The 14,705-nt window shown below is 49.3% G+C and overlaps 1 protein-coding gene across 1 annotated transcript; it reads left to right on the top strand.

Moving 5' to 3' along the window:
• Positions 1-734: 734 nt before the first annotated feature.
• RAC2 (Rac family small GTPase 2) lies at positions 735-10,537 on the top strand. The gene is made up of 7 exons (XM_026866383.1): positions 735-941; positions 3,869-3,940; positions 5,637-5,754; positions 7,250-7,312; positions 7,923-8,082; positions 9,387-9,521; positions 10,283-10,537. The coding sequence occupies exons 1-6, from the start codon at positions 907-909 to the stop codon at positions 9,515-9,517; spliced, it is 579 nt and encodes a 192-aa protein (XP_026722184.1). The 5' UTR covers positions 735-906; the 3' UTR covers positions 9,518-9,521; positions 10,283-10,537.
• Positions 10,538-14,705: the final 4,168 nt, after the last annotated feature.

Raw genomic sequence — 14,705 nt, 5'->3', positions numbered from 1 at the left:
TTAAGGGTTCCTTCCAATTCAAACTATTCTATGGTTCTGTGACAAGATGGAAGACATCTGGCAGCATCTCCCACTGGCTGCTTTGGCACAAAAGGGAGAGGGTTGATAGGGAGAAGCTGGTTTGCAGGGGCTCCTCTCACCCACCAGTCTTGGCTCTCATTGTACTGGCATGGGAGACAAAACAGTTCATTGCATTCCCTGATGCATTTGTTTCACTTCATGGTGAACACACAGGTTCACAAAATACTTCTTTGTACTAGTAATCTGGGCAGGTGGGGAAGTGAGGTAGGACCTTATCACCACAGGATAGAAGGGATAGAGCAGCCATGGGGTGGCTGTTGCTTCCTAGAGGCTGCTTAACTTACTTGTTCCGCCTTCAGAGAAAACACTGTTCCTTGTGATGTTTCATATTCATTGCCCCACATCACCCCACTACCCCCATTTCAGATTCCCTTCCCCTGTTTAAACCTCCTCCCAAGTTTGGATGATAAAGTAGGGAGGAGGAAATCCACCCATCCACTTTCTCACTCCACTTCTAACCCTTGTTCAGCTCGCTTGTAAAAGCAGTTTGGTGCCCGCAGCCATTCACTGGGATGGGGACGGAAGGGAATGGGTAAGACACATAGGGAGAAAAAAACCCCTACAGCAGTCATCATCCCAACCACGAAGTCATTCAGGCCCCGCCTTCAGCTAACGGCCTCAACCGCAGAGTTGCTGCTGAGATGGGAGTGGAGGAGGGACCTGAGGGTGATAGTAAAGTTCCCTCTTCCACTTCCTCCCTCCCTGCAACCTGCTGCTCACTGCAGCACAAGGGTTGATACCAAATTTGACTGTCCCTCCCTGCTGTTTGCCTTGGCCTGACTTTCTTTTGCCCCGGACGCTGTCCTCCACCACAGGTCCAGAGACATGCAAGCCATCAAGTGTGTCGTGGTGGGAGACGGGTAGGTACCCTGCTGGTTTGCTGCGGATATGGGAGAGGGAGGGGCAGTGACAAGGGGCAAGAAAGAAGGCTGTTTGGTGAAACTTCTCCAGCTTTGCTTCTGACCCTCTGCAGACTGTGTTCCCTCTCTCACTCACTCTTCCCTCCCTAGGGCAAGGGACCTTCTTCTGGGAAGGGTGTGGAAAAGGGCATTTTAAAGGGCATCTGCAAAAGGGGCTTGAAAAGTGGAGCAGATCTGTCCACAGACAGGAGGTGGTTGTGTTGCTGCCAGATTCAACCTGTAAGCAGGAGTCAGATTTAAAACCTAAGAGGCACAAGCACTCTTCTGCACGTGAATGGCTCCTTGAAAGCCATCTGCTTGCTGGGACTGACTGGGAAAGGGCACAGCACTATGGTCCTGATGAGATGTCTGCCACTATCTCTATGTTCAGCTTTTCTCAGTACATCATCTCTGTAATGGGGTGTGGGAGAGACTCTTTGGCAAGGGGTTTCTCTGGGCACAAGGAGGAAGAGCTCTTTCCACTGAGATAGGCACAAGTATATGCCACTTTAGGAGTGGGAGGTAACACAACCATGCCTTCACAGCATGATGTTGGTGCTGCCTATGTCCCCTATTCCCTGGAAATGGCCTGATCTAAGCCACCAATAAGTGAAGCAGTCACTACTGCTGGAGGTGGGAGGGGTGGAATGGACAGGGCCTCTTCTTGACCTGTGGGATGAGTAGGTGCAAAGGAGAGAGGGGAGGAGAGTCCACATTTAGCACGGAGTAGGTTAATTCATTTCCCAGCTAGGAACTGGCCAGACTGTTATCTGGGGCAGCTATCAGGTAGCAGATGAAGAGACATATGCAGCAGCCCTGCTCCCCAGTCACTTCCTCCTTCAAAACTTGCCTGGGGAAGAAGACATCTGCACACGTAACAGTACACGTTAGACATATTCTCAGGGGATAGGGCAAAGGGACAGGGAGAAACAACAAGGAAGGACAGAGCCCCACATAAGCACCTCTACCTCTAAGAAAAGTCCCCTGAAGGCTGCAAGCTAGAGTTGGATGAACAACACCACTGGGCATTTTTCTGTTGCCCTGTTAATCCCCCAGTTTCCCCCTCACACATTGCACCAACTCTGTAGCCATCCCTCAAGGCAGCATTCCCCTTATATCATGGCTAACCCCACAACACATCCTGCTCTCAACCCCTCTGACCACAACTCCTCTGTACACTGCATGGCTTCTCTCACTCTTGCAACACAGCAGTCCAGCAGTCTTCCCATCGCTCTGAGCTCTTAGTTCACCACCCTTCACCTCCGTCCCAGCCATACCAGCCATGTCACCCTCACTTGTGCAACCTTTTGCTGTCACTCAGCTAAGCCCCTCATGTTTCCCCATAGCTCTTCTGGCCCCTCAGCCTCCTCCATCACAGATCACTGACCTCTTAACACTCCCTGAGTTCAGCCCCAGGAACCTGCAAGTGCTGCTAACCTCACCTCTTCTCTCAATAGCTTTGTTGTAACTTTCACTCCTTCGCTGACCCTTTGTGCTCCTCTCTGTTCAACCACACTAATTGAAAACTTTCCCTGCTTCCATGATTGACACACCCACAGTCCTATAGAGCCCCATAGCTGTTACTGGTAGAGCTTCAGGAAGCCTCCATGACCCTCCCTCACTATCTCTATAAGAGGGAAACAAGGGACCTGGGAAAAGAGAAAGGACTGAGAGGAGGATCTAAGAAAAGGAGGTGGCAGAAGGAAGAAACCAGTATCAGAGCATGCAGAAGAGCTCAGTTTCCTCCTCAGCTTCCCCACAGTGCAGTGATCAAGGCAGGTGCCTAGTAATCAGGGTGAAGATGCCAGCTGTGCTCGTCAAGGGCACACAAAAAGGCAAGTATGCAGTTATGCATCAGGGCACTTAGCAGGTACAGTTGAGATGGTTGGAGTTCCCCAGCAAAGGGACTCCAGTATTTCCCTCCATCTTCCTCACCCTGTGGCTGTGCTTGTAAGTTGAGGAGTCAGGTTGCTCTCATCATCTCCATTATTACATATGCTGTAACTGAAACATGGTCAGACTTTCCCAGACCTCAGCAATAGCAGCCCAGCAAGAGAAGGATTCTTCTTCCTACACCTATTATTGCTACTTTATTTTCTTCTAGTTTATTTCCACTTCTTTCCCTCACCACAGGGTTCACCTTCTCCTCCCCTTGATGGCCTTACTGCCCCCTTTCTTACCTCCTTCACACCAACGCCCTCACTCAGTCTGGGCTGTGCTCCCATGTTGGCTTATTTGCATTCCATCTTGCTGCAACATGGCTGTGGGGTAAGCTGAGGAAAGACAAAGCACCAGCTTCTAGCTTAGAAACACCACCAGCAGCCACAGGGAGAGGCACCTTGCAGGATGCTTACAGCTCTCTCTGTGGGTGATGCTGCAGCTTACCACAGACAGGCAAGACTGAAAGGTGTTGTGGCTAAATCAAGAAGAGATGCCATCAGCCCCTACCCACAGCAGCTGTAGAAGCAGGCAGGAGTGCCTGTGTTCAGGGTCTGTAGGTGGCTGGGTAGCTTTGTCATGGTACTCCCACACCAAATCAATATACTCTGGCTGTGAGCATATAGCACTGTGCACATGCTGTAAAATGGGCTCTCATCTCCAACTCAGAGTGGATGTATTTTTGCTGAGTGATCTCTGTACCAGACCATAAAACCAAGCCTTCATGCTCAAAGACAAAAAAACATTTCTGTGTGACATCCTGTCTTTCTTCCTGCTAGTTGTCTAATCTATGGTTATGTGCTGTCTGGTTCTGTGAATGTCTTTCTGCTTCCAGGGGTCTCCTGAAAGGGCTGGCTTAGAGGTGTGGAAGGATTGCCCCATCTCCACCTCAACCTAGCAGGACTGCCTGCGGTACTAAGGCTTTGTGCTATTTTTTCTTTGTCTTCCAGAGCTGTGGGGAAAACCTGTCTCCTTATCAGTTACACCACCAATGCCTTCCCAGGAGAATACATCCCCACTGTGTGAGTAATGCATAAACAGGTCCTGGGGTGGGTGGGAGGCATGGAAAGCAGGATGCAAAGTGGTGCAGAAACCCCTCATTCTGCACTCTGAAGGCGGGGTCACAATCTCCATGCCAGCAGAGGAAGGGCTGCCAAACCATCAAAGGTGCCTCTACACTTCAGATCTGTGACTTTTCACCAGAACTGCAACTGAACTTATAAAACCCTTGTATAAATGAGATATTTGGGAGACACAAACCAACTTGCAGCTCTATCTGCCAGCTAAGTTTACAAATAGTGGATGAGGTCCTAATAGGTAAAATAACCAGTCTATAAAAATTGGGCCAGATCCAAGAGAAGGCAGTTGGATGGACAGGGGTCCCCACTTTCTTCCTTGCCCAAGGCACCCACTGTCACTGGAGCAGGCACTGGTAACCCTGATGGTAAAAGTGCAGGGTTCAGATCAGTGCCGGAGTAGAAGCACTGTGCAATCCAGCAGATGTATGCAAGAGGCTGGGACAGACCTGCAAACTGTTGGAATAAGGAACAAGCTTAGGGTTTCTTTAGTTTGAGCGGTCAATGCATTTGTCTCCTCACAGTGCACAAAGATATGTTTGGGGATGCACATCACACGTACTCATACCACACCACTGGGATTATACTCTCCCTGAGGTGAGAAAAGGAGCTAGGCACAGTGTGTCAGACTGCCAGCTGAGGTTCAGATTCCTTGAGAAGGACAGGTGCAGGAAAACCTCAGACTCACTTATTTCTCGGGACCGATTTGCAACACACGTAGCAAACAATGGCTGTGCCAACAAGAACCCATCTTTTCTCAGATGCTGGTTTGTGGAAGGGCACCATCCCTTCCTAGCGTGTAGCCATGAAGTGGCTATGCATTTTGTGTGTCACACACCATTTCTCCTCTTGTCTGAGGACTGTGTCTGGAAACGTGAAAGGGAGGCCATTTTGTGCTACTGAACTGCATGACTTATCTTACGATGGTGGCATATGCTGTGAACACATTCACAAGGTCTTTGTGTTGGTTCCTTCCTATCACTGATTTCCCTCACCTTAGCCTGAAAAAAAAAAAAAAAGTACCAAAATGAACATAAATTCTCCCCCTCATCCTAGAAATAAAATTCTCTAGGATAAGAGGGAGAACATCTCTATTGATTTAATAGCCTTTTTTTCCACTAAGTCTTTACTCCCAAGCATGCAATCCTGACAGCTGTTCTCAAATATTTCATGCTGGGTTGTCAAAGAGTGAGGGGACACACCTTGGCATATTGGCCTCTGTTCCAGTACAGGTGTTGAGGAATGCAGGGCTCTGAGGGACCTACAGAGACATGGTTTATTCTTCTTCACTTTTAAAAAAAGATGAGGTTTAAAGCACAAAAAACAGACAATGACTTGGCTAGAGCAGACACAGTTGTGGGAAGGATACTGGGGAAAGAAGGGTTTATAGATCTGCATGCAAGGTGTCAAAGGTGGAGCTGCAGCCAAGGCACCTATCCAGCACAGATGGGTGACGGGGAGGAGGTTGATGCTGAGTGGGAAGTCCATAAGGTAGAAGTTCACAGGAAACCAGAATCACCCAAGTGAGCTGAGAAGAGGAATCAGTACCCTTTGTTCCTGGGTGCACCTAGTAAATCCCATGTACGCTATTGGAAGGGGTGTCTCTTCTGTTTGAGCCATGGCTTGTGTCTCTGAATTTCAGGTTTGATAACTATTCCGCCAATGTGATGGTTGACAGCAAGCCTGTAAATCTGGGGTTATGGGATACTGCTGGACAAGAGGATTATGACAGGCTGAGGCCACTCTCTTACCCTCAGACGGTGGGTCACACTCCATGCCCCTCCTCCCTTGTTCCTACCTCAGATATGCCTCTGTCCCCTGCTGCAAAAATCAACATTTGCCATAAAACAGTGACAGGACTGTTCCTGTCTCTCTGTGCCCTTTTCTGAGAATACCTGATATACAAATGCCTTGAAACACTAAAGGTAAAAGACCTTTAAGTGTATTTTGGGGCCTTTATCTAAACTTCATTACTGGTATAACTTAGCAAGCAAACTAAGATCTTCAATGCTACTTATGAGCCCAGCTGAAGATACTTATAGGACCAGCTGGCACTGATTTCAGTGTGGGACGGATGCCTTAACACAGCTCTGGTAAAAAACCCTCCTTTTGCAAAATTCAAGTGGCTCAGGGAATTTAGGAGCTGAGGTAGGAGCTTCTTATGTTTCTGTGAACCCCACTATTCTGGCTTCTGTCTTTTAAAAGAGATCTGAGAGGTGGACACATGTATTTGATCCACTGATGCCTCAACAAAGCCCAAGCCTCTAGCAGAACAAATGGATGCATCAGATACTGCATTCACAAGGTTTTTTTACTATGTTGACAGAGTAATTTCAGGGTTTAAAGATTACCTTCCCTGGAGGATGTTGATCCAAGCAGTCTCTTGGCAAGCTCAGAAAGACTCTGATGCCTCAGGCTTTGGTCTGAAGATTGCCACTGCAACAAAAAGACCTAGGAATTGAGGGCACTATTTGTTTCAGCTAGATTCAGCCACTTGAAAGTCGGACACCTAGTACAAGCTGTTTGCCCTAAGCTCCTTCTACAGTCAGTGCAAGCAGGTATATTTCTCAACAACATGCTTGCACCCACCCTGGGACACATCCCAAGGATATGTGAGGGGGAACTGGTCTCCAAGGTTTTGCCTCTGATAGTTGTAGAAATATGGAAATGGATAGGCTGGGCCTGACACCCTTATTTTAGCTAGGTGAAAGTGGATGAAATAATTTTAACCCTGAAGAGCTGGTTTTATTTAGTTTTGGGGGTTTTTTAATGGAAGTCTAAATTCTGCCATGCCCAGGAGAAGTGTTTAGGTGAATAAGTGAAACTCATTTGCATCCTGCCTGTGCACTTTTTGGACTGAGCCCAGCTCTGTCTCAACAGAAGGCAGGCAAGCAAAATTATTCTGGCCTGAAAGCTCTCTGGTGTTCTGTGAGAAATGAGCAGGATGCTGTCAAGCCGTTTCCCATGAGGATGAGTGTGTACCACAAAAACCCCATCCTCGTAGTTAAACGTGTGGCTCTTCTGATAATGGTGGCTATGGTTACCATGAGTTGGGGAGGAAATATCCTTCTCTTCTCTAGAGGCAGATAGCAGCAGTCAGGACTGTGTAACGCTGAGAGAGACAGCTTTCCCTAAAATGACCCTCTGCTGCAGAGGGAGGATCCTGCCTACCCAGCTGTTCTCTTCCCTCCCTGCCTCCTGTCATGAAATCCCATGCTCTCATCCTAACTATGCACCATGGTTGTATGCCTACAGGATGTCTTCCTGATCTGCTTCTCCCTTGTCAGCCCAGCATCCTATGAAAATGTCCGTGCTAAGGTGAGACAGAATATCCTGGTCCATCAGGGGTTGAGGAGGGTGAGATTGATGGTGGTCTTGCAAAAAGACTGATTTCAGGTGGAGACTACTAACAGGACATCTAGATTCAGAGAGGCAATATCTTTTTTGTGTCAGTCAGAAGGAATGAAATATCAGCCTCCTCCAGATGTCTTTTCTGGGTCATCTCAAAGAAAGTGGCCAGCTGTATTGAAGGGCTAGTATTCATCTTGCTGACCTATTGAGCTGTGACACCACAGGCATCTTTCAGCCAAGACTGTTGCAGCAGATGCACACAGGACCAATCAATAGGGTATGAGAAGCAGGTACCCACAGCCTTTGGATGGGAACTGAGGGAAGAAGGGAGAGATTGATGGAGAGGAGAACAACATAGTATTTCCTTCCTATCACTTCCAGGATTTTGTCTGAGGACCCAGTAGCAAGAGCTGGCCTGGACTAAGCCATAATGCCCAACACTGGATGGAAGGGCTGTAAGGAAGGACAGGGCATTAGCTGCCTTGCTGACATTTTTTCAGGGGTCCCTCTGGTTCCCTTATGCATGCCCGTATGTGTGACTTCTTCTCACATCGTTGCCATTTTGCTCCTTTGCTAGTGGTACCCTGAGGTGCGGCACCACTGCCCTAGCACTCCCATCATCCTTGTGGGCACAAAGCTGGATCTTCGTGATGACAAGGACACCCTTGAGAAGCTGAAGGAGAAGAAACTATCCCCAATTACATATCCTCAGGGCCTTGCTCTGGCCAAGGAAATTGGTATGTGCTTGGGGAACATCTTGGACCTACTGAAAGGAGAGAGGCAGAGATAAGGGCTTCCCCTCAACCTAATGAGGCTTTCATGGAGGTATCTCACAGTGGTATCTCTGAGGGACACAGGGAGACACATCAAGGATCATGAGACAAAATTCACTTCAGGAGACTCAGGAAGGAGATCTGCTCCTTGAGGAAGCCTCAACCCCTCAACCCTCTGTGTTCTGCCTCTCTCTGGCTGCCATCCTGCACACACACCCAAATATACACTTGCACATTCCCCTCCCCTTTTATTCTGCTGTTTCCATCTGGGCTAATATTTTTCATGAAAGCTGCAGCTGCTGTGTGGGCAGAGGCCTCTACTCCACATCCGGAAAGAGGCGGAAGAGTGAGTTTTCTAACATCTCTCAGGAAGAGTTGCAACTGCAGCTTCCTGTCCCTGCCTCTGACTACTTGCACTTATAATTGCAACCCTGAGTATGCATGTCTTACCCCACCATTCATCTCAGGGGCATCAGCTCTCTCCTGTATTTCAGGACATGCACAAATAAATGTTCCAGATAACCTCTCTTCTCAGATGCAGCATGCAGAGACAGCAGAAAGGGTGGGAAACACAGCTTGAGGGAGTTTTCAAGTGGGAGCTTGGAGGAGAGGGTGCCTGGCCAGGATAACATAGGCAGCCTCATGCAATGTCTCTGCTCTGCCTACAGGGGTGGAGAATAGGCAAACCCTGGTCTTGTACAGCTGGCAAGCTTTGCCCTGAAGTCAAGACTGCTTGAGTGAGTGAGTGAGTGAGTGAGTGAGTGAGTGAGTGAGTGAAGTGTGTCCTGACAATGCTTAATGGTTTTGATCACTTGAGCCGTGTTTATTCAATTCAGGCAAAGGCCAGATGCTCTGCTTTCTCAGAATTTGGGGGTACAGAGTCCTAAAAGGGAGGTGCTATGTGATTTGAGATGCAGCCAGAGGTGCTTGAGGCCAGGCATTCTGAATGACACTGGAGAATGAGCCTGAGTAGACTCGAGACCTCATCTCAAGACGAGAATCAGGGGGTGTTTAGGTGGTCTGTATGTGCCTCAGGACACTGTAAAATAGGCATTGAAGGAGGAGGGTGTTGTGGCTGTGAAGTGATGTGAGCCAGAAATGTGTTGATGACACACAGGCACATGTGTTTCTTTCTGCTTGATGGGATCTGTGGTATTTCTCCTGTGTGTTTCTTTTCTGAGCACCCTTAGGAGCAGACTCCTGGGTAACCCCACTGTCTACCTCAGTTCCCTTCTACCCCATTGCAGCACCTGCTTTCCTTCCAACAGACTCCGTGAAATACCTTGAATGCTCAGCTTTGACACAGCGTGGCCTCAAGACTGTGTTTGACGAGGCCATCCGAGCAGTCCTCTGTCCACAACCCACCCGGACAAAGAAACGTGTATGCAGCCTCCTCTAAGAGAGTAAGTCTGAAAGGGATCCCTGAAAGTGACACCAGTGGCACTTTCCTGCTCCTGAACCCAGATGACCAGGGCCACTGGGTTCCTACAACCTGCTGTGCCTGGTGGGATGGGTCACCCTCAAAGAGAGAGAGGGAGACAACAGTCCTGCTTGAGGAAAGGACAGGGCATTGTATGACGGACCACATAGACTCCTGAACCACTTCCCTCTCCTTGCTGCTTGCCCATGGGCAGGTTTGACCCCATCTCCTGGTGCTGGGTGGCCCATGATTTTCCACCTCTGTCCTCACAGAGAAGAACTGTCTGTCATCTTCTGCCACAGAGGGAACTGCATCCAGGCTGCCCTAGGGATGACCTGCTTTGAAAGGTGTGAATCTGCAGCCTTTGTCTATAGAACACACACAAAAAAAGCTGTTCCTTATTCATGTCAGTTGCCCAATGGCCCTTCCTCTTACCAGGCCCTGCTCACCTCAAGGAGGGGTTTGTGTTGCTATTCATTGGCAGGCAGCAGCTTCTCCCCCAGGACTCCTTTACTCCTCATGTTGTCCCCACCTGCCCTTCCCCTTCAACCCAAGGCAGCAGAGGGAGGAGAGAAGCTTCAGGATGAGAGGTAAAGCTGGCCAGAGCCTGAGGAGAGGGAAGACTGAGAGCTGTCTAGCTGGGACCCTGCCCCTTTGTTCTCCCATCACCACCAGGGCAGAGGGAGGGGGAGCAGGAAAATAGCCAAGCTGGTTTTACAAAGTCTGTCATGTTTTTGGCTACAGATCCCGGCCCCGTCCTGATGCCAGGCTCTGCCCAGCATGCAGGAGAGCGTGATGGCTCCAGCACCATGGAGCTCAGTACCTTGTGGCAGTCACTGTGCTTTTTACTTCTGCTGGCTTGAAAGACTGTTGTGAGTCTGCAGCACTGGTTTGTCCATTTGCACAACTTACCCACACTCACCCCACCCCAGCTGCCCCTTCCCTTCCTCACCCACCCCCGAGGTTACAACGTAGTAAATAAGACCCAATAAACAGACCATAAATTCTTGACATGTCCACAATGTGTTGCACCTCAGGGAGAGGCAGCCCTGAAGCAGTGAGCAATGGGATGGCTGGGGTGGAGGCACCTGCCAGCTGTGACTTTCTTTTGGCAGTGACAACCCAGGCAACACCACACTGAGCTTGGTGCTGGGGAGCAGTTTTCGTCATAGGATGACTAAACAAGGCCTAGTTCATGTACCAAGTTGCTAAATTCTTAACTGAGCCCCACCCCCATTCCTCAGTAAATTGCAAATATCGTGTGCCAGCCAAAGGCAGCAGGGTGATTACATCTCGGCTTTTGCCCTTCTTCTTCTCAGCTTCCATGTGTTCAAAAGAAAAGTTGCCTCCCTTCCAAGACACACAGAGGATGAGATGCAGGCTTTGGGAGAGGACTCCCAGTCTCCTCTGTGAGGACTGCCCCTATAGGCTGCTGGGGACACCCTTTCACCAAAACATTTCTGCATTAACTCTCCTAAACTCACATCACAGGCAGTTGGTACTGTCACTCACTCATGCTGCCAGGCACAGACAGACAGAGAACAGGAAGGGGGAGGGCATGGGAAAAAAAAAAACAAAAGAGCAAGGAATGAGTCACCAGTCCAGACAAATTGCCTCCAAGTCACTAAAATTAAGCTGAAGAGAGTGGTCCCAGTGGTACTATGGATCTGGCAGCTGTGAGCACCTGCCTTCCTGATGCATTGCAGAGACTTGAGAGTAAGAAGTGTTACAGGGCGGCTGCTGTTGTCACTGCTTGTGGGAGGGAGAAGAGCTCAGGGTGCAATTACCGGTACTGCAAAATCCTGCAGTCCTAGAAGGGCGCAGAGAAACTGTGGAGTTGAGCCAGTTTACCACTCCCCGATGCAGCACCACTTCTGAGTTTCAAAGGCTGCTTCCTGCACATGTGTTTCCAGCACATGAGTAGTGTCAGCAACAACCTGCCACACTGATGCCCTTGATATAACCTGCTGCCAGGGAAATTTCTGCAAATTCAATTCATGGTCAGATCTGAGTAAGGCAGTGATGTGACATGTTATCCACTGATAATGTCCAGTGCAAACCCGGAGGACATCCCATGACAGCAAGTTCCACAAATGTCTCCATTGCACATGGGCTGCTGGATGGATTGCCCAAGTCTCATCCAAAGGTAATGTAAATTGTGTCAACATAAGTCCAGAAGAGCAGAAATGAAATCTCTGGACATATACCTTTGGAAGAGTAAGGGACACAAAGCCCCTGAGACTGGGATCTAGCCTTCTTTAAACATCCTCAAACCAATGATTTCCCAGTGGAATTTTACTTCCTCCTCAGTTTTCAAGCTTTGGCTTTCACCTTCTCAGTCTGCCCTGTCCCCTGTCACATACAGCAATGCAGAGAGTAGAGCCTTACCATGTGAACAAAACAAAATTGATGTATTTGCCTGTTCTGTTAAAGGGTAATTTGGCAGAAAATAAACCCCCTTGCATTCTAGTTTATCCTCAGACAGCAGATGGGCTGGGGGCTGCTAGGTTTAGATTCTGAGTGATATCCAGTTTGTCACTACTGGTCTGGTCATGTTCAACTTATTGAACTATCATGATAACGGATGCACTAACAGTGCACTGCACTTTCAGCTTAGTCGCACGCCATGGACCCACATGGCCAGATTTGGAGAATCTGGTGGTGCCCAATGAGAAACTTTTGTGGCTAGCTTAATGAGTAGTGCAGTTTATTAAAGCAACAGAAGTACAGGTTCTTATGTATTGCTGGTGATAAATATACTGTCTGCAAAAGCACATGCAAATATTGAGATTATAAAGCAACTCTATATAGAGAGATTTCCAAGTTTTCTGAGCAAGCACTTGGGATAATCTGGATCTTACCCAAAGTCATCCCTATGGAGGCACAAAGAGAGGTTCGGCCTGTCGACTGATCCCAGGAGTCAGAGGCAGTATTTCCTGACTTGTTCATGATTATATCTTTCCCCAACATTCTCCCTTTTTCAGGCCATTTTTATGCAATTTTTAATCTTCAGGGTGGAGCTTGAGTGATTCTAGTATGATTGGCGTAAGATTCTCTTGCTTTGCTTTTAAAGGTATAGATTAACAAAGATTCAGGGCGCAAGCTCAGTGAGGGGTGATTGCACTTCGGAGGTGGGTAGCCTTTGGGATGAAGGTGTGTTTCGGTATTATAATATGATTATAATGAGCAAAGTTTGCACAAAGGACATAATTTTGTCAAAATATGACAGACTACTGACCCAGGGTGGTAAATATGCAGCTTATCAGTGCCATAGTACCATGAAGTTCCCATCTCTGCTGTGATTCACAGAGCTTGGCCATAGAACCTTCACACCACTCCACCCTCCATGCTATTTTGCAGGCAGTGTCATCCAGGGAACTGCTGTGGAATAGATTCCTTGCACACCAGTTGTGCTCCACCCTGGAAGCTTCTTTCCTTAATGTGTGAACAATGCCCTGCATTTAATATAGGTTTGATTTTAAGTCACCTTCAGTAATTATTCCACACCGTCTTCCTGTGGAGGTGCACAGGCTGAGATCTCCTTCCAACACAATACGAACAGTTTGCACAACCCTGTTGAAGCTGAGGCAGAGAATGGGGCAGGACTCTGAGCATTGAGGAAGCGAGCTGGAGACCTGGAAGTTGTGATCCCATGACTGTGCTTATGCTAACAAATCCTGCAAGGAGTAGCTGGCCTGGGTAGAGCTCTGCTGTTGCATGGTTCTGTGTTTTCTAAGACACTAGCCTGGGGGCTCCCTCCATGGTGCTGCAGATACCTGCTCTGCCATGACAAAGATAGCCACTGGGTGCTGCCCCCGTGCCATTCCTCCCCCAGTGAAGCCTCATCTCTCCTTTGTGTCTCAGACAGCATTGTGGCCAAGATCAAGGCTAAGGCGTCCTGGCAGCTTTGAAGCCCTATGCTGCCTTCACCTGTTCACCTTTGAGCAGCACTGGCTGGACATAAAATTGCTCGAGCAGGTTTGGAAGGTCAGTTTCTAGACCCTGGTTATGTTATTCTCGCAGAGATACTCCCTGCTTCTGTTAAGGCTGGAATTGGCCCTAAGACCTCAAATAATCATAACAGCAGTGCCAAATGTCAACAGCTGGGTGACAACACAGCACAAGGAGACACTGATATTGGCTGTAGGGCAGGGAAAGGGCTGAGGACTACAAGGAAGCACTTTGTGAAAGGCATGGAATGGGAAAATCCTAATTTTCTTCCTGGGAGAACTGCTCACACAAGGAAACTTAATTTCTTGCCATGTCTCATTTCTTCTGCATCGACTCCTTGCAGCAGAGATGAAATCTGGTAGATTTTGGAACTATTGAACTGGACCTTTTTCCCAAAGAGGATGTAAAAGCTATGAGATTGTGCATGGAGCCAAGGGAGGGAGATAGTTGAGACAGCCCCTCAGTTTGCCCATCTGCCCTCAGCTCCATCCATCTGGAGGTGCTCGTAGGGCAGAACAGAAGGGAGAAGGGTCTGTGTGCTCACCATCCACCCCGGTTTCTCAGCATCTTGCCAGCCACAAGTCTTTGCCGTGTCCCTGCAGCTCTGAGCAGCACCAATCCTGCCTGCAAGATCTTTGGAACAGGAAGACCCTCTCCTGTGTGCCCATGGGCATTCACAGGGCGCTTTGCACTGCCACAACTCCCCCCGACTGGGGGAGCCGAGCCGAGTAGTCCCCCCCTCCCCCGCCACACCACTCTCCCGCAGAGCTGCTCTCTGTATCCCTCTCGTCTTTCTCTCCCTCTCCCCTCCACTGTCCCCAGCTTCTTCCACCGCACTCCCCATTCCTCCATCCTCCCCTCCTCTGTCCTCCATCCTCCCCTCCTCTCTTCTGCCCCTCTCCCCTTGACCCTCTCCTGCACCTCCTTCTCCCCCTCTTATTCTCTCTCCCGCGCTCTTCCCCCGCTCCTCTCCGTTCTCCTGCCCTATCATCCCCCCCTTCTCCTTCTTCTCCTTCTGCCGGTGTTTTCGTGCGTGGCGCCCATTGGCTGTCGGCATCCGTGTCCCGGTAGCCGCCACTCCGTCTGCCCGAGCCCGGCAGACGAGCCCCCTCTCCCGCAGATGGCGAGGCGACCGTGGGGGAGACACTCGCCGACGTGAGGGCGAGGGACGGCGCATCCCCGGCCGGACGCCAGCCTCGCCGGCCGGCCGGGCCAC

The sequence above is a fragment of the Athene cunicularia genome (assembly GCF_003259725.1).
Source record: "Athene cunicularia isolate RWA chromosome 1 unlocalized genomic scaffold, athCun1 chr1_part2, whole genome shotgun sequence".
Taxonomy (NCBI): Eukaryota; Metazoa; Chordata; class Aves; order Strigiformes; family Strigidae; genus Athene; species Athene cunicularia.
This window is presented reverse-complemented; position numbering and strand designations above follow the sequence as displayed.

Coding starts and splice junctions, on each gene's coding strand:
- RAC2 (XM_026866383.1), top strand. CDS start 907: ATGCAAGCCATCAAGTGTGTCGTGGTGGGAGACGG. Junction 5,755..7,249: donor CACTCTCTTACCCTCAGACG/GTGGGTCACACT, acceptor GTATGCCTACAG/GATGTCTTCCTGATCTGCTT. Junction 8,083..9,386: donor TGCTCTGGCCAAGGAAATTG/GTATGTGCTTGG, acceptor TCCTTCCAACAG/ACTCCGTGAAATACCTTGAA.